General features: G+C 38.5%; 1 protein-coding gene and 1 long non-coding RNA gene across 5 annotated transcripts in view; one reads left to right on the top strand and one right to left on the bottom strand.

Moving 5' to 3' along the window:
- Window positions 1-17360, bottom strand: part of Zrsr2 (zinc finger CCCH-type, RNA binding motif and serine/arginine rich 2) — a 50466-nt gene extending 33106 nt beyond the window's left edge. For 2 of the 3 annotated variants that reach the window (XM_074063929.1, XM_074063927.1), the window contains exons 1-7: window positions 17184-17360; window positions 16698-16777; window positions 12723-12816; window positions 6311-6419; window positions 5525-5611; window positions 2746-2784; window positions 2009-2127 (exon numbers count right to left, since the gene is read on the bottom strand). In XM_074063929.1, the coding sequence (XP_073920030.1) occupies window positions 2009-2127; window positions 2746-2784; window positions 5525-5611; window positions 6311-6419; window positions 12723-12816; window positions 16698-16777; window positions 17184-17221 (566 nt within the window). In that variant the 5' untranslated portion in view covers window positions 17222-17360. The remainder of the gene's footprint in view (window positions 1-2008; window positions 2128-2745; window positions 2785-5524; window positions 5612-6310; window positions 6420-12722; window positions 12817-16697; window positions 16778-17183) is intronic. The other variant, XM_074063928.1, reaches the window with a different exon arrangement.
- Window positions 17361-17539: 179 nt separating this feature from the next.
- Window positions 17540-24851, top strand: part of LOC141419872 (uncharacterized) — a 46431-nt gene continuing 39119 nt past the window's right edge. For both annotated transcript variants that reach the window (XR_012444590.1, XR_012444591.1), the window contains exon 1: window positions 17540-17736. This is a non-coding gene — a long non-coding RNA (uncharacterized lncRNA). The remainder of the gene's footprint in view (window positions 17737-24851) is intronic.

A 24851-nucleotide genomic window follows, 5' to 3' on the forward strand; every position in this document is an offset into this window, starting at 1 on the left:
ACAAGGGATCCTTCAGCTAGAAAATCTTAAAGGCAACTTGGTTGAGCTACCTACGGAAATATGAACTGAAATTGAGTCTCGTTTGTCTCCAAAAGGTCACTGGCTGAAATCTTTCTTTGATGCAGGGAGGGGTATTTTCTACCAATCAATTATTATTTCTTCCTGAGATTAAATACATTTAAGAAATGCTTCTATGATACCAAAGGGAATAAAGTCTTCTTTTCTTAGCTCCCAGTTCCTCAAGAGGAGGTTTTCTACTAGTTACCAGATGCTATGAGTCCTTTCATAGGTATTCTGAGCATCTATCTATACTTCCAACCATCAAATACAAAAGGAGTTTCATTTATATATCAATCTGAGGGCACATTAGAGACATTTCAAAGCTAAAGCCACCCAACAATCTGAGATTCTGATTTACTTGATCTGTTGGCAAGATAAATTTGTAAAGCTTTTTAGAAGACTCAAATATCATACACCGAGAGAACCACTGTTTTTGTTTTTTGTGTTTTTTGGCTACACTAGGGTTTTAACTCAGGGTACCCCACTTGCTAGGCAAGCACTCCACTACTTGAGCCATACCCTCAGTCCTTATTGCTTTAGTTTATTTCAGGTAGGGTCTACCACTTCTGCCTGGGGCTGGCCTTGGACCTGGCCTCGGACCTTGATCTTCTTACCTCCACCTCCTGAATAGGTGGGATTACAGGTGTGTAACACCATGCCTGGTTTTTTATTTTCTTGCCGGTACTGGGGTATGAACTCAAGGCTTGCACCTGGTAAGCCTGTGCTCTACCACTTGAGCCATACGTCCAGCCTAAAAACCAATATTCTTAAAAAATGAAAAATGGTGTGAAAGCTTAAATTAAAAAAGAAAAAGTGAAAGCTAGAGAAAGTTCATATTTTCAAAGAAGGAAAAAAATCATGGCATGGATAATTTTATGAATAAAATAAACCTGAGAGATGACATACAGTTTCTCATTAAATACATGTAAATTGTCCTATTCATATTCTTTTTTAGGATTAATAAAACATTAAGATTTGTATTAGATCTTCTCTTCCACAGAACAAATATATAGTAATAATTTGATTTTGCCTTGGACAGATTTTGCTTACCAATAGGAATCATTTACCTACTTTCATTTGTTCATTCATAAAGAAGTCTCAGAGATTAGTGACAATAGTAAGAATAGTGAAAACAGCACCCAGTGCTTGCCATGCATTCTCATTCTGGCCTCATAGTCCCCTTAGAAGGGTAATGTTATGTTTCATACTCATTCCACAGATAAAGGAATTAAGACACAGACTTTAAATAACTTTCCCACAGCCACTAATGACAGTTTTTGAGCCCAGGGGTCTGTTCCGGAGTCTGAGGATACTGACCAACAGTGGTAAATTATAGTCCTATTTCTCTACTCACTCTAATTCTGTTTTTCTCATACCATGTTTGAAAAGCCTATTTTGGTGTTTGCCATTAAAAAGATAAAGTCCAGCTGCTCCAATCATTTTGAACATATTACTTCTCTTTCTATTTATTTATTTTTTGTAATACCAGGGCTTGAACTCAGGGCCTACACTTTGAGCCACTCACCAGCCATTTATGTGTTAAGTATTTTCAAGATAGGGCTTCACAAACTATTTGCCTGGGATGGCTTTAAACCACGATCCTCCTGATCTCTGCCTCCTAAATAGCTAGATTACAGGCGTGAACCACCGGCCCCCAGCTTGAACATATTACTTCTCCATCCAAGTTGTCTACCATGGAGTCACACATGCACAGGAAGAACCAACAAACAAAAGATCTTCCTAATGGAATGCAAAGGATACTCTAAGCCAAGTCTACCTTGGGAACAGGGATAGAAGGAACAGAGGATGTCTAGCTAGGGAGATAGAGAAGCACATACTTTATGATGAACATTTCAAACTGAAACCTATGCCTCTTCCAAAAGGAAAACTACAAAATCTAGACATTTTGAATCACTTTATTCTGACATGATAAAGCAAAATTAGTTACCTATCTCCAAATCTGCAAGCTCCCGTTTTACTGTAGAATGGACAATTGGCTCGATCTTTCTCCATTATTCTTAAATCCATGGGTGGTTCTGGGTTCTGCCAGGTGGCACCATTTTCCAACTGTTGAAAACAACCATGACTTTACTGGTGGTGTAAAAGCCCGTGAAAGACTAAATGTTTCCGAAAATATTCAAATATTTTCATCGAAAATAATAATGGTTTATTTTAAGAACATTCACATTTAAGTTACGGCAGGCAATCAAGACTTTACAAGCAATTGTCCAGAGACAAGAACTGTATTTCTTTCTTGGCTCCCAGTCCCAGTCCTTGATCAGGCATCACTACTGTTACCCCTACTGATACCAGGGGCATTCACCCAACTTTCCTCTGTGTCATCCATTCTGAAAAGGGTCCAAGGACATAGGAAGCCACCACTGAGAAAAGTAGATGCTTATTCTTAATCAAGGTTAACTTACCATTTGAGGTTAACAGTATGTGATATTGCCCACACACACTTTAAGGACTCTAAACAAGAACAGTCCAAGGGGTGATTTCAATACCATTTGTTTCTGTTCATCAATAAACTTTTGTTGTTATATAACCTGAAGAGCCACAGAAGTGATTCCAGATATCCAGATGTGATCTAAACAGCCTACACAAAACTAATACTACTGGAATTATTGTTCCTAATGAAATGTTAATTAGTCTCAAATTCTTAATGAAAGGTTTTTAAAATACCTCATTTTCAGCCTGATCCAGTATCTTCTGCACAGCTTCCTACAAATGGTGCAAACACAGGACTAATGAAAACCTGGGAGTCAGGTTAAGCCATATATGGTTTCTCTGGTTAAGAATCTCATGTGTAACAATCAAAACACACACACACACAGACACACACACATACATCATACAAGGCCTCAGGTTCTGATTTTCTAAGCATAGATCTTCTGAAAGCTTTCAAAGGATATATAGCATAGAATTTTTATTCAAGTAGAAAATTGAATGAAATCACATTACAAAATATTTAAAAGTTGTATAATAGTTTCAGTAACATTAATATGTAGTATATTTGAACATATATACCATGACCTAGTTTTTAAGTTATTAATGATTATAAAAAACGCTATGTTAAACATCATAAATATTTAACAGAAGCTAAAATGACATGACCAGTAGTAATTAGGATTTATAAGAAATTTCAAACTTTTAATAAGGCAAAGGAAGTCCTGCAATGTGTCAGTAAATTTTTACCTAGTTAGTATTTAAAGATATTTTAAATCATGTTTATAGACTTCTCTTCCCTAGCTCCTCAAAACAATATGTAAGACTCATGGCTAGCTGCTTACTTGATAAATACCTGGTTACATAAGAGTCCTGGTACAATTTAATATGCTGGGGAGCAACATGCATGCTAAGGATGTGCTTTACCATTAAATTATACCCCATCCTTAAAACTCTTGTTCTTCTCTATTCATCCATGCTTACCGCACTACCTAAATGCCCGTCAGTAAATGGTATACCATTTGCCCACCTGAATTCCCTTCCCTTTTCCTTCTCTTCTCTCCCAGTCAATCCATCAGCCAGAATCTGTTAACTCTGCCTTGAACACACCCCAAATCTTATCCAAACCACCATTTTCTCCTATCCAGAGTGACAGCCTTATAACTGGTTACTGTGTTTCCATTCTTGCTTCTTGATCACCATTCTCCATCCCCCTTTCTTTGCATAAAAATTAAGATGCTCTATTGGAGGTAACAATATGAATGGGATAAAGTCAATCCTCACTTAAAAACCCTTCATTGTCTTCCTATTACACTAATCATAAAATCTGAACTCTTCCTTCAATTCAAGAGACCCTGCATGATCAGACCCTTTCTACCCTCCTGACCTCTTCCCATGCTCCTGCCCTGCTCTCCTTTAATCTCTAGGTTTCAGGCACCCTGCCCTTCTTTCCACTTGCTGAGCCTCTTCTCCCCAAGAGCTCTATGCTCAGGTATTAGCTCAAACATCACCTCCTCACAGACTTCCTTGACCAGGCAACCTAAATAGGTACTCCTTTATCCCATCACTCTGCTTTCCTCTTTCTTTCTTTTTTCTTTTCTTCTTTCCTTTATTTAATTATAGAACTTAACATTATACTATTATATTTTAAATGATCTGTTTGGTTACTTATCATCTGATGCCCCCACCTAATCTGGAAAAGTAACTAAATGGCAGCAGGGACAGTATCTCCATCCACCAAAAGTGCTGAGCACACAGCAGAAATACATATTACATATGCTTAGAATCTGTTTCATTTTATCTACTTCTCCTTAATGTCTCAGCAGACCTCCTTTGAAACAAAAGTATTTAAAAGAAGCCTTAGCTTTAACCTGATCCCTAAAAGACTTCAGCTGAAGAATATTTTACTATTTGATTCCTCTCTGTAAAATATGACAAGCTCCAAATTTTTGTACTCCTAAAAATCTAACATGATGTTGCCTCTTATGGAAAGCAGTGCTCAAACAAGGGTGTCAAAAATTTTCATTTGAACTGATGCCTGAGACACAAAAAACAAAGGTTATGGAAACTGCTGCTACCCTATCATGACTTAGATACAAAGAAATCCATCTCTCCCTATTGTTATAAGGTGATTACCCTATATTATGCTACTCATATCTACCAATATTCCAAAAAAGATACATGCTGATGAATCAGTCAGGGAAAGATAAACTGTGTTATCTTTAAAATACATGCACTGTTAAGGAATAGCAGCAAAATCAATTAATCAATCTTTTAAAAAAATCTGGAAGATATAGAAGATACATACATACACACAGTTTTTTTTTTAAATGACCATCATTTGCCTTTATAATCCAAATTAGAAAATAAGTCAAGCTTTAATAACAATAAAGATTTAATATTATCAATATTTGGGCTCCTGATTTCTTTAAATCAACTAATTCTTGCTGACATGTCATAAGCTGTTAAATCTTTTATGAATTAAATACAGAAACTATACAAAATAGTCTCTAAAGAAGTCAACATATATACAGCAGAACCTCAGAAAAACACCACTTGCTATAGAGTGGTACAGAGTGCAAATCAGGGGCTATCTGCCTGTTCTGTACAAATGTGTAAAAGGAATACAGCCAAATCCATTCATTTATGTATTATCTATGCTGCTTACTGGGTACACTGACCAAGGTAGATGTTTGCCAGAGTCCATACAGACATCAAAGCCTAAAATATTTACTATCTGGCCCTTTAAAGAAAAAGTTTGTCAATCCCCAGTATGAAGGGTAAAACTGAAGATCTTAATTTAAGAAACCTGCTACAGCACACCCAAAGAAGAGTATTGTAAGGAAACGTTACTGTCCATCTAGACTAAAAATAGGACTTTACAAACAAAACAACAAAAAAGAAAAAAGAACTCAAACTCTGATATGCCCACAGCTTATTCTTCAAACCCATCACACAGCAATGTGCACACTAAGAAGATATGCGGCGTGTCTTATCCTCCTATGACAGGAATCACCTCTCTTTCTCTCTTCTCCTGCAGCTTCTGTTCCTCCTCCTCTTTCTCTTTTCTCTGCTGTTCTTCCCATTCTTCCTTTAACTTTCTCTTTAAAGGACAAAAAGGAGAAAAGGTTATTTTTTTTCAGACTCACTTTTGTGTGTGTGTGTGTGAGGGGCAGCACTAGACACCAAACCCAGGGATTTTCCCATGCTAGGGAAGTAACTCTACCATTGAGCTACATCCTCAGACTCACTTTTTAAAACATTTAATACACTGGGCAAATGAATGAAAACGTTTTAAATATTGGTAAAGTGGATAATATCAGTTGTTTTAAGTTCAAGACATGTAACTTTTAAAAAGCAAGTCTTCCCCATTTTATTTTTTCTAACATTTTAATCAACATATATTAATTGTACAAAATGATGGGTTTCATTGTGACATTTTCATGCATGCATATAATATATCTATAACTTTTTTTGTTTGTTGCTTTTGGTGGTACTAGTGCTTGAACTCAGGGCTTCATGCTTGCTAAGCAGGCATTCTACCACTGTGTCACTCTGCCAGCCCTTTTTTGTGTTGAGTAGTTTCGAAAAATGGTCTTGAAAATTGTTTGCCTGGGCCGGCCTTCAACTGTGATCCTCCTGATCTCTGCCTCCAGAGTAGCTAGGATTGCAGGCATGAGCCACCAGCCTCTGACTGTATATAGTTATTTTGGTTCAAATTCCAGTCCCACCAAAAAAAAAAAAAAAAGAGAGCTATTTTGGTTAACTACTTAACTGGTTTATCTGATGATTAATACTCTACCTCTTGTTCTTCCTGCCGTTTTCTAGCTGCTTCTTCCTTTTCCTTCTTTATCCTGAATTCTTCTTGCGCCTTTTGCTCCCTCAGCAACCACTCCTCATGTAATTTTTGCCTATTAATATAATAATAGAATCAGTAAGAAAAATTGGAATGACTCTACAACACACACACACACCAGCAAACAAAGTCAAAAATGTGTGTGTGTGTGTGTGTGTGTGTGTGTGTGTTTGTGTGTTTGTGTGTGGTGCCTAGATTTAGGAGTTCACACATACTAGGCAAATACTCTACCACTGAGCCACAGTCCCAGTCCCTAAGGAGAGTTTTAGAAAAAGCAACTAAAATTCTTATAGAGTAATAAGTTATAATAACTACTTCTACATTTCACAAGCATGCATGGATGTGACATCTTTTACATAAGAAAATGACACTACAAGCCTGGGGCTAGTGGCTCACGTCTGTAATCCTACTTGGGAGGCTGAGATCAGGAGGGTCAAGGTTCAAGGCCAATCTGGGCAAATAGTTTGTGAGAACCCATCTCCAAAATAACCAGAGCAATAAGGGGACTGCAGATGTGGCTCAAGTAGTAAAGTACCTGCTTTGCAATTCCAAAGCCTTGAGTTCAAATCCCAGTCCCCCCCAAAAAAAGACTACAAATTTCTCTTTAGGCTGATCACAGTTATGTTTTTAGGTGCCAATAAGATAGGGAATATTTTTCAAAAGCAATATTTAGCTTTTCACATTTGGAAAGCATCATTCTTCCTATTCTGTGTTTTGTTTTTTGTTATTTTTTAAACTCAGGGCTTCGTCCTAGGCAAGTGCTCTACCACACCCCCTACTTTTTTTTTTTTTTTTTTGTAGTACTGGGGATTGAACTCAGGGCCTCACACTAAGCAAGCACTCTACCACTTGAGCCACTCTAGCAGCCACCTCCCCCCATCACCGCCCCACCGCCACCCAGCCCTTTTATCTTTTAGTTTCTTTTTCAGGTAGGATCAACCTTTTCCCCAGAGCCTGCCTCGGACCAAAATCCTCCTGACTCTGCCTCCCACATAGCTGGGGTTACAGGCGTGATACTATTGCACTCAGGTTTTTTTGCTGTAGTTATTGTTTTGGAGATAGAGTCTCAGTACATAGCTCAGGCTGGCCTTGAATTCATGATCCTTCTGCCTCAGCCTCTTAAGTGCTTGGATTACAGACATGCATCACCATGCCCAGCTATTCTGTGTTTTCTTTTTTCTTTGGTAGTACTGGGGTTTGAACTCAGGGCTTCACGCTTGCTAGGTAGGTGCTCTACCACTTGAGTCATTCACCAGCCCCTTTTTGTGTTGGGTATTTTTGAGATAGGGTCTCCCAAACTATTTGCCCAGGTTGGCTTAGAACCTTGATCCTACTGATCCCTGCCTCCTAAATAGCTAGGATTATAGGCATGAGCCACCGGCACCCAGCTAAAGAGGGGTTTTATTTCCAAAGTTTATTTGCCAATCAGGTGTTTAGAAACTATATTTCATTTTTCCACTGATTTTGTAAAAGAGAAATGAAATATGTGAAACTGTTATATATATTACTTCAGCAACATTAGGAGTTAAATAAATTTTTATGTCTAGCCTGGGGATGTAACCTCAACTTTAAATATTCTAAGGAAAAATATATTTCATTCCAACTATAAATTCCAGCAATGTACTTTTAGCCATGGTAAGGCTAATGTATTGCATATGTCAACATTATTATGCATGCTTTAGGGAACCATATAGATAGATGTTTCAGTGTGCAGAACTCTGATTCATGAATCTTTTGAGGAACATATTAATTGTGTATAACTGAACCAAATGGGATATAAATTTAAGACCACTAAAAAGTAAGATGCAGCTGGGTGCAGTGGCTCACACTTGTAATCCTAACTACTTGGAAGGCTGAGATTGGGAGGATCATCATATGAGGTCAGCCCAGGAAAATAGTTTTTTAAGATTCCATCTCTGAAATAATCAAAGCAAAATGGACTGGAGGTGTGGCTCAAGTGGTAGAGCGCCCACTTTGCGAGCGCAGAGCCCTGAATTCAAACCCCATCCCATCAAAAAAAAAGCAATATACTAAAAACATTAAAATTTAATAACTTGTATATCTACTTTAAAATAGGACACAAAGCTGTCAAGTATTTTCACATTATTAATTTTCCAATTTTTCAATATTAACTAAGTACTATACAACTCCTATAGGAATAAACAAAGATCAAAGCAACATAAATATACATGTATGTAATTTTTTGGCAGTACTGGCCTCATGCTTGCTAGGCAGGTGCTCTACCACTTGAGCCATTCCACCAGCCCCACATGTTCATTATTTAAAAGATGTACTACAGGAAAACAAAAATTATTTCCCTATTTCTTTCCATATATATTGTTTTCATGATTGAAATCTATAGTAAGAACTAGTTATTACAGCACCTCCTCACAATTTGTTAAGCACTACACAGATATGAATTTAACTGCTACAGTTCTATGAGACAGATACCATGACTGATTTTTCTCCATACTGAAGATAAGGAACTTGAAGCTTTGAGAGATTAAGAAACTTAAACACAGCTAGTAAGTAGCAAGGGCTAGGGCTGGAACTCAGATCTGGCTGAATCCAGATCACTCACTACTACTTTTTTTTCTTGGTATTCTAGTAATTCCACCTACTTATCTACTTATGTTGATAACAGGAATGAATCATAAGAAAGAAAGCAACATTTCCAGCAATAATACTAAATATAAGTTTTTTTCTCCTTTTATAAAACAAAAATTAAGTTTATTTTTTATTGTGATAAAATATACAACCATAAAATATACCATGTCAACCATTTTAAGTGTACAGTTGAGTGGCAATAAGGACATTCACATTGGTGTGTGCTATGTTAAAAAATAAATAAATAAGCTACCCCCTGAAAACTACTACAAGGAAAAAAATAAAATATTTTCATCATCTGGGACAGAGAAGACCTTTTAAAGTTGGGCAACAAGGCCATATATCATAACAAAAGTTGACAACATGAAAATCTAAGCACAGTTAAGAAATGTGTTTTCATGTGTTTTTGGCCATTAAGACTATAGAAAGTGGAGAGATCTCCCATGCTCATGGATTGGTAGAATCAACATAGTAAAAATGTCTATACACCCAAAAGTAATCTACATGTTTAATGCAATTCCCATCAAAATTCCAATGACATTCATCAAAGAGATTGAAAAATCTACTGTTAAATTTATATGGAAAAACAAGAGGCCACGAATAGCCAAGGCAATACTCAGTCAAAAGAACAATGCAGGAGGTATTACAATACCTGACTTCAAACTATATTACAAAGCAATAACAATAAAAACAGCATGGTACTGGCACAAAAACAGACATGAAGACCAGTGGAACAGAATAGAGGATCCAGATATGAAGCCACACAACTATGAGCAACTTATCTTTGACAAAGGAGCTAAAAATATACGATGGAGAAATAGCAGCCTCTTCAACAAAAACTGCTGGGAAAACTGGTTAGCAGTCTGCAAAAAACTGAAACTAGATCCATGTATATCACCCTATACCAAGATTAACTCAAAATGGATCAAGGATCTTAATATCAGACCCCAAACTCTTAAGTTGATACAAGAAAGAGTAGGAAATACTCTGGAGTTAGTAGGTATAGGTAAGAACTTTCTCAATGAAACCCCAGCAGCACAGCAACTAAGAGATAGCATAGATAAATGGGACCTCATAAAACTAAAAAGCTTCTGTTCATCAAAAGAAATGGTCTCTAAACTGAAGAGAACACCCACAGAGTGGGAGAAAATATTTGCCAATTATACATCAGACAAAGGACTGATAACCAGAATATACAGGGAACTTAAAAAACTAAATTCTCCCAAAACTAATGAACCAATAAAGAAATGGGCAGGTGAACTAAACAGAACTTTCTCAAAAGAAGAAATTCAAATGGCCAGAAAACACATGAAAAAATGCTCACCATCTCTAGCAATAAAGGAAATGCAAATTAAAACCACGCTAAGATTCCACCTCACCCCTGTTAGAATAGCCATCATCAGCAACACCACCAACAACAGGTGTTGGCGAGGATGCGGGGAAAAAGGAACCCTCTTACACTGTTGGTGGGAATGTAGACTAGTACAACCACTCTGGAAAAAAATTTGGACGCTACTTAAAAAGCTGGACATCGATCTACCATTTGATCCAGCAATACCACTCTTGGGGATATACCCAAAAGACTGTTACTCCAGAGGCACCTGCACATCCATGTTTATTGCGGCACTATTCACAATAGCCAAGTTATGGAAACAGCCAAGATGCCCCACCACTGACGAATGGATTAAGAAAATGTGGTATCTATACACAATGGAATTTTATGCAGCCATGAAGAAGAACGAAATGTTATCATTCGCTGGTAAATGGATGGAATTGGAGAACATCATTCTGAGTGAGGTTAGCCTGGCTCAAAAAACCAAAAATCGTATGTTCTCCCTCATATGTGGACATTAGATCAAGGGCAAACACAACAAGGGGATTGGACTATGAGCACATGATAAAAGCGAGAGCACACAAGGGAGGGGTGAGGATAGGTAAGACACCTAAAAAACTAGCTAGCATTTGTTGCCCTTAATGCAGAGAAACTAAAGCAGATACCTTAAAGCAACTGAGGCCAATAGGAAAAGGGGACCAGGTACTAGAGAAAAGGTTAGATCAAAAAGAATTAACCTAGAAGGTAACACCCACGCACAGGAAATCAATGTGAGTCAATGCCCTGTATAGCTATCTTTATCTCAACCAGCAAAACCCCTTGTTCCTTCCTATTATTGCTTATACTCTCTCTACAACAAAATTAGAGATAAGGGCAAAATAGTTTCTGCTGGGTATTGAGGGGGGGAACGGGAGGGGGTGGAGTGGGTGGTAAGGGAGGGGGTGGGGGCAGGGGGGAGAAATAAACCAAGCCTTGTATGCACATATGAATAATAAAAGAAAAATGAAAAATAAATAAATAAATAAATAAAAGAAGTCACAATTTAAGAATGCAAGAATTATGTCCTAAAGAGTTCAAGAGAAGGCATGGTTGAAAAGATATATTTGTTCTGTTTGTGATGCAGAGTTCCACACAATAAATTCAACATGATAAGAACATGGAAAAAAAAAAAAGAAATGTCACAAGCCAAGTTGGGACTGATGACAAATTAAATAAATGTATATCACATGCATCAGGTAAAGGACTACTATCCTTATTCAAATAACAATATTTACAAAACACACTAAAAAACAGGTATCCTAAATGAGAAAGCTGCAAAACTTAAGCAATCTATAAATAAGCAATAAAATGTATAGTAAAATATTCAACCTTACTAATTCAGAAATATACATTTGAAACAATGAAATATAACGTTTCACTATAAGCAGTTTTAAAAACTGACAGTGTCTACTATGAGGGAAGGTTTGGAAAGATGAGTCATTTCTTACAAGGCTGCAACTGTAAACCAGGATGTCCTTTCTACCTAGCCATGTACATTTTACATGGACTTATCCTTTGATTCGAACAATATCATTTCTAGGCTTTTTTTTTTTTTTTTTTACAGTACTAGAGTTTGAACTTGGGGCATCGTGCTTGCTAGGCCGGCGCTCTACAGCTTGAGCCACGCTTCCAGCTAGGCATTTTCCTGAGGAAATAACAGGGTAATTACCAAGAATATATAAGAACGGATGCTCACTGCAACTTTTTATACAATAGTAAAAAACATTATAACCTGAAAGACCATCAGTTGAGAACTACAAATTACAAATAATAAATTAAGCTACATCCATACAGATACTGTGTTGCCATTAAAATGGTTGAATTAGATCTCTGCATCAACGCTGAAATATATGTACTACATGTTTGGCAAGAAAACAATTCACAGAGAAATAGGTATAAGTATCATCCCACTATAGAAATAAATATGTACAGGACACTTACACTTTCTTTTTTAACAGTGGCTATCTTTGGGTAAGTTATGTTTATTGAAGAGCTTTCACTTTATATACTTACATATTTGGTTTTCTTTCTTTCTTTTTCTAAAAACATTTAACAATTATCAAAAATAGTGAAATATAATTCCATTTAAACAAACACAACATCTGGTTTCAGCCCATTAGCTAGAGAGTTAAATAGTTTATACCGGGTATTTTATAAGACTTCTTTTCTTTTTTTTTTTTTTTGGCATTACTGAGATTTGAACTCAGGATGTCATGTTTGCTAGGCAGGCACTCTACCACTTCAGCCATGCCCTCAGTCCACAGGACTTATTTTGTGTAAGATTTTATACAGAAAACCTGAACTAGTTAGTAAAGGCTGGTAACATTTTTAAAAAACTATATAACTGAGTTCACTTTAAGTGTTTCAGTTAGCACTGACCTCTCTTCTTCCAACAGCTTTTCTTCTTCTTCTACTTGCTGTTCTTCAATAAAAATATCCTTTCCCTCCTCTTCCTCTTCCTTCTGTGAGATTCCTGAGGAAATTCAAATGTCTTATTAAACTGAGAATTATGTATCCTTGGTCAATAATTCAGGGAAAAAGATTTATAAGGGAAAAAAGAATCTTTACTCTTTATGATTATAGTAAAAAGCCTTTTAAAACTTTATAATAGTAAGGACTGTAATCACCCAAATTTGGTATAAAATGATCATGAAAAAAGTAGTACATAGCATATTAAAAAGTTAATGGTTACTAAAAAAGATAGTGGTGCTAAGGGACAGAACATCCATCTTTACAGCAGAATGGCAACTAAAAAATGTAGAAAGACTTAAATAGAAAAATCATCAATTTTGCAAACTTTGCTGTAAAAACTAACTTATACAAAGATGTTAAAAATGTTGGAAGAAAAAGCTTGTTGGGAAGAGGATATTTATACCATCTCAAAATGTCATCCTATAAATGAGGACTGATTGCAAAGAGGAAAAATATACCTTACAATGGAGTGATCTGTTGACCAGGAGTGGAACAACCTGACATTACATCTCTTATACCGTATGCAATGAGAAGTTTATAACATTTACTCCATAGTATTTTGTCTTACAGAGTGTCTACGGCCAGGTGTAATGGCACACAGTTATAATCCTACCACTCAGAAGACTGGGGCAAGAGGAGAGTTTGAGGCCAGGCTGGGCTACATAGTGAATTTAAGGCCAGCCTAAATAAATAAAGTATAGTAATCCAGAATGCAAGTTAACTACCCTGGATCTTTCAAAATAATTGATCCTGGCTTGAGGAAGTTTCAATATGGCCTATGTATCATACCACTGAATTATCATTCATTTACATACATACAAATTTGGTACTATGGTTCTGTGGAAGAACATCCTTATTCTTGGGCAATGCAGGCTGAAGGATTTAGGAGTGAAGTGCTATGATATCTGCCATTGCTGTGCAAAGGGTACAGAAAAATATTTATATGTACATATTTTTCTACCTAAAGAGAAAGTAAGCCAGGAGCTGATGTCTTACTGTGAGTAGCTAATCCTACCTACTCAGGAGGCAGAGATCAGGAGGACTGTGGTTCGAAGCCAGCCCAGGCAAATACTTCACAAGACCTTATCGTGAAAAAAACCATCACAAAAAAAGGGTTGATGGAGTAGCCCAAGGTGTAGGCCCTGAGTTCAAATCCCAGTACCACCAAAAAAAAGAGAGAAAAGCCAAATGTTAGCAACTGACAAATCTAGCTGAAGCCCTCATGAATATTTACTGTTACTATTCTTTCTACATTCTCCACATGGCAATATTTTCAAATAAAAACATGGTAAAATCATTTTGATAGGAGAAAAAATTCTATTTTCCATTCAAAATTTTACTTTGAGGGGAAAAAAGCATTGACAGTGGAAAAGAAATGTAGGGGAAGAGAAATGATCTTAGGAAATGTAACAAGCTCAGGCTTAAAGGAAAATGATTTTTTTATTTGTCACATATATTGGGTATAGTCTAACTAAAGGTTCATAAAATCCTAAGTCATTATAATAATTTGCTTTTCTTAAGTAAATATTATTTCAGCACTTCAAATAAAATATGCTGGGCGTTGGGGTGCACACCTTTAATCTCAGCACTTGGGAGGCTGAGGCAGGAACATTGAAAGTTTAAGGCCAGGCTGGGCTACATAGCAAGACCCTATCTCAAACAAAACAAAACAAAAAGCAAGGAGGGGGAGGGCAGCACTAGCAAGCATGAGGCCCTGAGTTGTTTCCAGTACTGAAAAAAAAAAAAAAGAAATTAAGAGAAAAAAATAGGCAAAAAAAAAAAAAAGCTAAATTCTTTAAGTTCTAACTCATATAAAATAATATCTAATTATTCAGATAATTAAATGATCTAATGTTCATAAAGGGTCAGAGAACCTGGCCCAGAAGTTATGACTGACTTACAGAAGTACAACCCCAGACTGTACTAGGTGTACATACAGTTGATACTCACTCAAGTCCCCATCCCCCTCAAAACAAGCCCACTTACTCTATAGCAGTGATCACTGACATTTCTGAGTGTGCCATTTCCTCTAAATGCACAAAAAATATACAAGGATACATATAAATACAACATATCTTATTATACGTGGAACCACACACATAAAATCATGCTGCAGTTTTACAACTTGCTTTTTTGTTGTTGATTTGAATTTAGGGCTTCTAACTTGCTGAGCAAGCACTCTACCACCGGAGCCACACCCCCAGCCCTTTTTGCTTTAGTTATTTTTCAGGTAGGGTCTCGTCGTTTTTGCACCACCCAGTCTCAGACTGCAATCCTCCCACCTATGCCTTCCACATAGCTGGGATTACAGGGTGATGTTTACCCATCTAATGTGTGCTACAATGAATAGCAGAGTTTCATAATCCACAGTGTTCATAAAGTACCACTAAGTAAAGAATTGAGTTGGAAGGGCAAAACTAGACAGGTACTGAGTCTTGGATCTTGAGCAGACCAGGGACCTAGATCTTTCAATGAACTAAACTGTGAAGGGACACAATCTACCTGACTTTTCATGAAACTTCACTTGAACTCACCTTCCAAAGGGGGAAAAAAAATCAACACAATACAAATACTGGCTAACACAGGATGTAAAAGAGAAAGAAAAAGAGGAAGAGGTTTTTTTTGTTTGGTTGTTTTAAGGTATGCTAGAATAAGAGATTAAATGAACAAAGTAAAGTAGCTAAGTACTTCAGGGGGGAGTACAATAAGGGCACCAACAACTCTAGTCTGCCTTTGTTTTTTCTTTTTTAATTTTATTTATTTTTCGGATTTATTAGTTTTTGGTGGTACTGGGGTTTGAACTCAAGACTTCTGGATTGCTAGGCAGGTGCTCTAGCACTTGACCATGCCACCAGCCCTGTTTTTCCTTTCATCCCTGATGCTATGTCCTGCCTCTCGAGGAGCAGTTTTCAACTACTAAAAGATGTTAATACAGGTTGCAGGTAAATACACTGCTCCTTCCATTCTAAGTGTTACTACTAAAATAGTCAAGTGGGAACTCTATGGTTGTAATTCTCAAGGCTCAAGAATCATTATTACTATTTGAGACCATGGTGTTTGGACTTCAAAAACTGTCTACAATAGTGCAATAAGCATATTCTGGACAATCTGACTGGCAACCATTATAACCCAGTGTGCTATGTGATTTCAGTGCATTATTAATTATATGTATATAATTTTGCATCTATATCCTATTTTATTAAATAGGTAGGTTTAATAAATAAATGTTAGGTTCTGCCATGTGAAGACCAAATGATATCATGGTCAGTAGTTTAACTGGGGGGTGGGGGGGACGAACACAGGACAACAGAGGCATTCCAAACTATGATAAGAACGTTATTCATGTGAAAAACATGTTTCACATCATCCTTAGCGTTACATTAATGTAGAGGTGCATTTTGCATTTTACTGGATGTCTAATTTTATTTGGTTTTATAACTTGTAAGTGTATTGTTTTATAATCAAATAGGTTACATAACTAGTTTTATACTTACATATAGTAAATAATAATCGGAGTCAATAAAGGGTCTCTTATGTTACTAAGGTTTGAGGAAAACTTGCAAAATGTCTAATTAAGACCCTTGATTCGTGTTGCAAAACTATGCAAGGGCTGTGCTAGCTGCTGCAATCGTGATACCCGCAGCTGTTATAGTAGATACTTTAGAGATACTTACACATAATCAGTGGAGGGTGATTCACCACGACTTCCCCCTCCTTGTAACACACTGTTTCTGACACGGGTTTAACAGTTTTACTCGGACAGTAGCAGCCACTGTACTTCATCAGATTCAGTGTACTCCCTCCTGACAGCAGGGCCTTAAGTTTGAGCAGGAGCAGAGGGAGCGATTGCATGCACACAAAACAGGCTAAGGAATCTACTACCTGAATCCCTCAATCGAGCGAGCTCCTGCCGACGTTTCTTTCGTTTCTCCTTCTTCAGAGCGGCCCTATACTTTTTGTGGCTGAAAGATTAAAAAACACACATGCACCAGTGTCAGCGGCCACACCGGCGACGTCCCCACCCTTCCTCCGCGCCCATTGGCAGGAAATCGCTCGGATGCTCGGGAGAGAAATCTCGCTTCCCACGTTCGAATCGCAAATATTACCACTTCATTCTTATACGTCCAGATAGCAGGTCTTCCCCAATCCATCACGTGTACCACTTTCCCCCCTCCCGGAGCCCACCGACGCGCGTGGCAGACCGGGGCACACCCAGAAAGAGTGAGGAATGAAGCTGCCGCCGGTGGCTCGCTCGTGTGGCCCAGCTTCCCTTTCCCCTTTCTTCCTGTCTGCTTATCCTCTATGCACAGAGTTGGCCTGCTAACGTCCCCTTTTCTCGCCAGCTCATCTCCTCAAAGCGCAGCTTACCTTGGTTTCTCAGGAAACACTACCTCCGGAGCCGCCATGTTGCCAGCGCTGCCCCGCCCCTCGAGCCAACAGGAAGAGGCGGGGTTACGCGCAGAGACGATGAGCGCAAGCGCAAGTGCCGCTTCGTCACAGCTGGGCGGAGCGGAAGACTAAAGGCCTCCTTGGCGAGAACTCTTCTGGAGTTCTTACTCCGCCCTCAAGTAACTCTTTTCTCCTCAGCGCTTCTTCACTGTCCCCCGCAGACATGCCACACTGGAATGCCTGGTGCCCAGGGAGTTAGTGAAAGATTGAAAAACACACTCTCCCGTTTTTCTCCTTATTCATGCACCAGCCAACCTTCACTCCACCACAACGGCTCGCCTTATTTTTTGGGTCTCGAGGCTGCGCCTCCCTCCGCGGTTCCACCAATCAGCGCCTGAGGCAAAACTTCAGACTCCACCTCCTTCCATTCACTTCTGCTCCAGTAAAGAAACCTTATCACCGGAGATGCAGAGATGTAACCTCTGTCCCCGAGGAATTTACCGTTGAGATGCACAGAAGGACCAGTGCGTGGGTAAGAAAGACCAATACACGGGCAAGACGATATGGTGCAGGCAAAGATGAAGTTTATTTAACATACTACTCCACCTGTTCCTTCCTCTTCTCCGTCCCCTGTGGCATGTTGCGAGTGGGGGAAGCGTTGAGGAGAAAAAGATGACTTCCAGAGCGAGGATTCAGGGAGTTTTCTGATGCTTGAGTTGAGTTCTGAAGGAAGATGGCCTTTACCTAGATGGACAACGGCAGGAACAAGGTTGCAGGCAGATCAGCATAAGCAAACTGAAATGTTCTGGGAGCAGGAAGAATTTTGTTAATCGAATTTAAAGTGCAAATCCAGAGTATCAAGGAATCCAGCGGTAGAAGTTGGTCTGGGGCTAGGTTATGGATGAGGAGCTATTATGCCACTCTATGATGCTTTAATTATATTCTGTAGGCAATGGGAACTACTGAAAACTATAGCTGGCCTGTTTGTGATGGTATTTGTGTTATACGTAAATTACTGTGATTTGTAACAAAAGGATTAAAAGATAAAGCTGGAATACAGTATCACAAGAATCCAGGTGAGAGGTGATGAGGAATTAAACTAACACAATGAGAGATTGAGAAAGTAAAAATAAGTCCTGCTAATAATCACACTGTGATGTACTCGTACAGGACCAGGAACAAAACCAAGAAAAAGTTTCTATGAAGGACACATTAACAATCTCCATCTTTTGAGTGACCAAATAACTTCCTTCCCTTAACTTTGTTCCTCTCATCTCCAAATTAAAATTACCGATATACCCAATTACTAAACTACCCCTGCTTTCTCCCAACCTTTTCTTAGAATCTTTCAGCTGAAGACCAAGCCCTGCATAAAACCTCACCCTTCCCAGGATGCTGATGGTTCACGCTTGCAATCCTAGCTACTCAGAAGGCACAGATCAGGAGGACTAGACCCTATCTTGCAAATACCCAACACATAAAGGGGCTGGCCGAGTGGCTCACATGGTAGAGCACCTAGCAAGCGTGAGACCCTAAGTTCAAGCCCCAATACCGAAAAGGGGGAACACACACACACACATACACAAAACCCTCACCCTTCTCCCTCATTCTGAGGCACTTAGCAACACATGTCCCCCTTCACCTCCAAGTTGACCTTATCCAGCTTAGTACATCAATAACTAAACAAAGAGGCTTTGGAGTTGGAATTCAATAGGCCAGGAAACTCAACCCTTGGCTCTCTGTGATCTTGAGTAAATTCTTTAATGTTTAGTCCCTAGTTTACTTTTTTTTTTTTTTACAATACTGCGGTTTGAACTCAGGGCCTACACTTTGAGCCACTCCACCAGCCCTTTTTAGTGATGGGTGTTTTTGTGATAGGGTCTCATGAACTATTTGCCTGGGCTGGCTTCAAACCCTGATCCTCCTGATCTCTGCCTCTGAGTAGCTAGAATTATAGGCCTGAGCCACCGGTACCCAGCTAGTCCCTAGTTTTCTTATCTGAAAAATCAAGATAGTAGTAATAGTTCTCATTTTAAAAGGAAGTTCCAATCTTAAAGAAGTTTGGATAAAATAACCCATGTTACACAGTGCCTGGCCGTAACTTTAGCTGTCAGCACCATCAACATCATCAGCATGGTGAAAAGTTCTGGATCCTCCCTCTAAGACGGAGTTAGGTACTTGTGGTGTGTACATTTCCCGCACATGTATTTCAGCTTTATCATACCTACACACTGTATTGCACATGTTGCTTTCGTTTGTATACTTCTTGCACTAAATCTTAAACTTTTTGAAGCTGGAGATTTGGCAGTTAGCTCCAAACTAGAGAATGTGCTGAGTGACACTGCTGATTGCATAGCTGCAATCAATTTTCTCTGTGACCAGAACTTATGCTGAGTTTTTCCATTCTGAAAGCATTAGTGTTTGGGTTGCTGTAACATTTCTCAAGTATCCGATCCGACTTTCACTTCAAAACAGCAAGAATATCTTCTAGGAATATACTCCTAATTTGAAAAAAGATACAGATGTAGTTTTTGCTTCCTTATGATTTATAAGTGAATGTAAATCTCCTTTTATAGGAGTTAGACATTTATTTTCAACAGTGAACCACTGAATTCATTTTCATGAACAAGCTTGAATTACTCAAGTTAATTTCATTACAGAAGGAACTCTAAAAGCCAATTGCATTTCCAAACTATAATTACTATCATTTGAATTGAATAAGGAAAGACATCTTTGTAAAAGAATTTTTTGGGGGGGAATAAATAACTGCTTTTAGAATAGCCAACTTTATACCAACAGGACACTGTTCAGAAGAGTTGAGTGCAGGACAGTTCTCTAGGTAACTTTGAGCCAACTCAGTCCCCGCCTCCTTCTCACTTACAGTTCTCAAGAATGAGTATAAAATATGCTGGGAATGCTGTGTTCTGAGACAGAGAGAACTAAACCACCTGAAACAGCCCAGACTTCCTTTTGCTATTCCTTGGAAGCAGGATGTCCATTAAAAAGTTTTGCCGTGTAAGTTCCATAGCCCCTGATGTATATAAACCTGGGACGGATTGCCTCTTGGGGTTCCTCAGCTATAATGCAGCTGAGGCCTATGCAGTTAAGACTTCATCCACCCAAGGAAGTTTTCTCGAGCCTTGGGGGCCCAGCTCACAAATGATCCTAGGCTTCTTTTGTCCCTTGCTGTCTACCTGTAAGTATCTACTTTGTGTAACTTCTTGCATATTAGTGTGTTCTGTCTCACCAGACTCAGATTGGTCACAGATTGGTGACCAGTGCACAATGACCAGTTCCACACTGTGTAGCCCTGGGAAAGAAGAAAGGGGCTAGCAGCTTGATCTGTATGGATGATAGCAAGAGACTGTGCATTGCACTGTGCACAGAAAGACATGAGCATGGAAGATTGGTTGGTCCTTCCTGTTACTGCTCCTCTAGTAAATCCCTTATGAGTTTTCCGGTCTACATGTTAAAGGGTGTCTTGCTAATTTTACAGACATCTAATGTGCCAAAGCAATAAACAGGAATGAAAAGTCATTCAATAACCATTGCTGTTATAAAGGAAAGGTTTATTGATCTAATGTTATTTAATGAAGATGAGCAGTGATTTGAATACAGAATTCTTTCTCAAGACCTTTGACAGACTTTAGGCTCATTTTCCACCTTCATATTTAGGAAGGTATACATAAAACACTTTGAAGGCATAAAAGACATAAAAAAGTTGCTTGCTGTGGTGTATTAGTAGCCAGGGAATTGACAGTGCCCCTTGAAGGATCATGTGACAAAAGCATGATGGAAGGAATCTCAAAGCAGTTTTCAGAATCCATGGGAGGAAGATGAGCAAGAATTTATCACACACACCAGGACATGATTGAGAATGAAAGCAGATGTCACTATAATTAAACCAGACACCAGATCCAAGTAAATCAGGACTGGCAAACCAAGACACACAGCCACCTTATAAATACTTCCTTTATATCTCTACATTACTCATTCTGTACATTGCTTCCTGCTCCAATCAGAAGACTCATTGCGATCAAGTTTTGCAAGAGGCTAGGAGAAAAGCCTGTGGTGCATCCTGGAAAACATGTATCTTGTGTCTTTACCCTTTGAAAGGTAACTATAATTTGAGATAGATGAATTGCATGAAGGTAACAGAAACTTCTTTTCACCATGTTTATTTTTTCATTTCATTTTATTTTTGTAGTGCTGGGGATGGAACCTAGGGTCTGGCACATGCTAAGCAAGAGCTCAACCACTCAGCCATATCCCCAGCCCTCTATGTTTATCTTTTTAGAGCACACATGGAAAAGGCTTCACCTCCACCTATTGTTAGAGAAGAGATATCCCCCAAACTTGCACACACAACTTCAAACCTATCTTAAAAAAAAAAAAAGCTGTATTTACTTCTGTGGTAAAATACACATAAGTTTTACCTTTTTTTTCCCCTGAGACAAAATCTGGTTATGGAGCACAGACTGACCTTGAATTCACTATGCTGGCCTTGAACTCACAATCCTCCTGCCTCAACCTTCTGAATGCTGGGAAAAAAATTTAGCATGATATATATTTTTTTAATTTATCCATCTTAACTTTTTTTTTTTGGTGGGACTGAGGTTTGAACTCAGGGACTTTCTGCTTGCAATGCAGACACTGTGGTTTCAACCATGCCCTCAGTCCATTTTACTCTGGTTATTTTGGAGATGGGGGGGGTCTCACAAACTATTTGCCCAGTCTGGACTTGAACCACGATCCTCCCAATCTTAGCCTTCCACGTAACTAGGATTACAGGCATGAGCCGCAGGCACCTGACTTACATCGAAACTCATTTGTTTATCTATTTTTTTTTTACCAGCCCTTTTTTGTGATGGGTTTTTCAAGATAGGGTCTTGCAAACTATTTGCTTGGACTGGCTTTGCACCAAGAGTCTCCTGATCTCTGTCTCCTGAGAAGCTAGGATTACAGGCATGAGCCACCAACACTTGGTTGGGGTTTTTTTTGTTTTTTTTTTTTTTCACATCTAAACTCTTTTAAAGCTTATAGTTCAGTAGTGTTGAGTATATTCACATTCAACAGATCTCTAGAACTTTTTCATCTTGCAACACTGAAACTCTACCCATTCATGTTAATCAGACTTTTCATCACTGTGGCCAATACCTGAGATAGTTTAAAGGAGGGAAGATTTATTTCGGTTCATGGTTTCAGAAGTTTTAGTTCATGGTCGGCTGGTTCCATGTTTCTGGGCCTGTAGTGAGGCAGTACATCATGGCAACAGGATGTGGTAGAAGAATACTCTTCACCTCATGTCAACCAGGAAGCAGAGCAGAGCAGGAAATGGAAGAGGCAAGGGCAAGATATGGTCCCCCAGGACACTTCCCAGGGACCCACTTCCTCCAACCAGGCCCCACCTTCCACAGTTCCACCACCTTGCAACAGTCTATTCAAATTTTGAATCCACCAATGGATCAGAATGTTGATTGAATCAGAGTCCTCATGATCTGTCTCTGGAAATGCTCTCACAGTCTCACCCAGAGGTGTACTTTACTAAAATCATAGGTTTCTCTCAGTCTAGTCAAGTCGATAATCAAGATTAACCATCACACCAGTAAATATGAATTCTCCCTCCTCTCTCCCCACCTCTTAGCAGCCACATCTTACTTTCTGTTGCTATGATTTTGATGACTTTAGACACTTCATATGAGTGGAAGCATATGGGCCTGAAAGATGTAGGTGAATTGCCCATGGTTGTGTCAGGGCTAGATGTCATGTCTCTTTCTCTCTCCCTTTTTGTGGCACTGAGTATTGAACTCTGAGCCTCATGCATGCTAGACAAGCACTCTGGCACTTGAACTATGTCCCCATTCCATGGAATCATATAGTATGTGTCCTTCTGTGACTGGCTTATTTCACTTAGCATAACGTCCTCAAGTTTTCTCCACATTGTGCATGTGACAGGATTTCCTTCTTTTTCAAGGTCACATAATATTCCATTGAACTTCATTTTCTTTATCCATTCATCCATCAGTAGGCATTTAGGTTGCTTCTACCACGACTCTTGGCTATTGTGTTGCTGCTATAAACATGGGTGTGCAAAGATCCTGCTTTAAATTCTTTTGGATATCTACCCAGAGGTGAGGTTAGAGGATCATATAGTAATTCTATCTTTTTATTTTATTTTATTATTATTATTATTTTGCAGTACTGGTGTTTGAACTCAGGGCCTCATGCTTGCAAGGGAAGCGCTCTACCATTGAGCCACTCTGCCAGTCCTTTTTTGTGATGGGTTTTTTCGAGATAGGGTCTGGAGAACTATTTTGCCCAGGCTGGCTTTGAACCACAATCCTCCTGATCTCTGCCTCCTGAGTAGCTAGGATTACAGATGTGAGCCACTGGCGCCTGACTGGTAATTCTGTTTTTAATGGCTATACCATGTTACATTCCCACCAACAGCACACAGGTATTGTACTTTTTCTGCATCCTTGTAACACTTGTCATTTTTTCTCTTCTGATAGTGGCTATCATGATAAATGTGCTTTAATATTTCATTGTGATTTTGATTTGCATTTCCCCAATAATTAGGATTGTTGCAAATCATCTCATGGGTTTCTTTGCTTTCTGTCGATTGCTTTCTTTGATGAGCATAAGTGTTTAAGTTTGATGTAACACTGTTTCCACCTTAGCCATCTTTAAGTGTATAGTTTGGTAGCGCTAGGTATATTCATCCAATCCTATCTTGCAGACTAGATGACTAGCATATTAATAAAATACTTCTAGGTTTGATGCAACATTGAGTCTGAACACAAGCTTAGAGGCAGCTGGAAACATGCTAAGATATTTAGAAACGAGCAATAGTGGCATGCACCACTCAGAATATGTAGAATTATCTGGATTTTACACTGACAAGTTTCTCTCCATCTTACTATAAGAAAAGTCTCCAAACCACTGTAGAAACTGGGAGAACTAAGTTGATTACCTTACCTAACAAAGAACTTGATATAAATATAAAATATAAAAGCAAATAAAATAAGTTTCAAACAGTTTTAAAGGGAAGGTAAACTCTATCATTGTGCAGAGAGTATCATTATATTATTTGTAACAGTATACAAATAATGCAAAAATAATACTATGGTCTGTTAGATTACTAGTCCTTTGAAATGTATTTCTGTAGATGTACCATGAAAGAATTCTACATTCTAGGCATTTTAAGTTTTTCTTTTTTTTTCTTTTTTCTTTTTTCCTGTTGCTTTTTGGTGGGACTGAAGTTTGAACTCGGTTTTACATTTGCAAAGCAGGCATTCTACTGCTTGAGCCACACCTCTATTCCATTTTGCTCTGGTTATTTTTGGAGATGGGGTCTCACAAACTATTTGCCCTGGTTGGCTGCGAACCACAAACCTCAAACCAATTTCAGCCTCCCAAGTAGCTAGGATTATAGGAGTGAGCCACGGGTGCCTAACTCAACCATTTTTATTAAAATATTCTACCTATGCTCTCTATATGACCCCAAGCCTTTAAGTGAAATATCTCATCTTCAAAAATGCAAAAGGATTGCCAGAGATAATAAAAGTCCTTGTTTTCTTGTAATTACAAAACGTATTTCCTATATAATAAATTGATAATAAGTAGACTCATCGTATACTAGTAATG

Source organism: Castor canadensis, chromosome X, assembly GCF_047511655.1.
Source record: "Castor canadensis chromosome X, mCasCan1.hap1v2, whole genome shotgun sequence".
Classification (NCBI taxonomy): domain Eukaryota; kingdom Metazoa; phylum Chordata; class Mammalia; order Rodentia; family Castoridae; genus Castor; species Castor canadensis.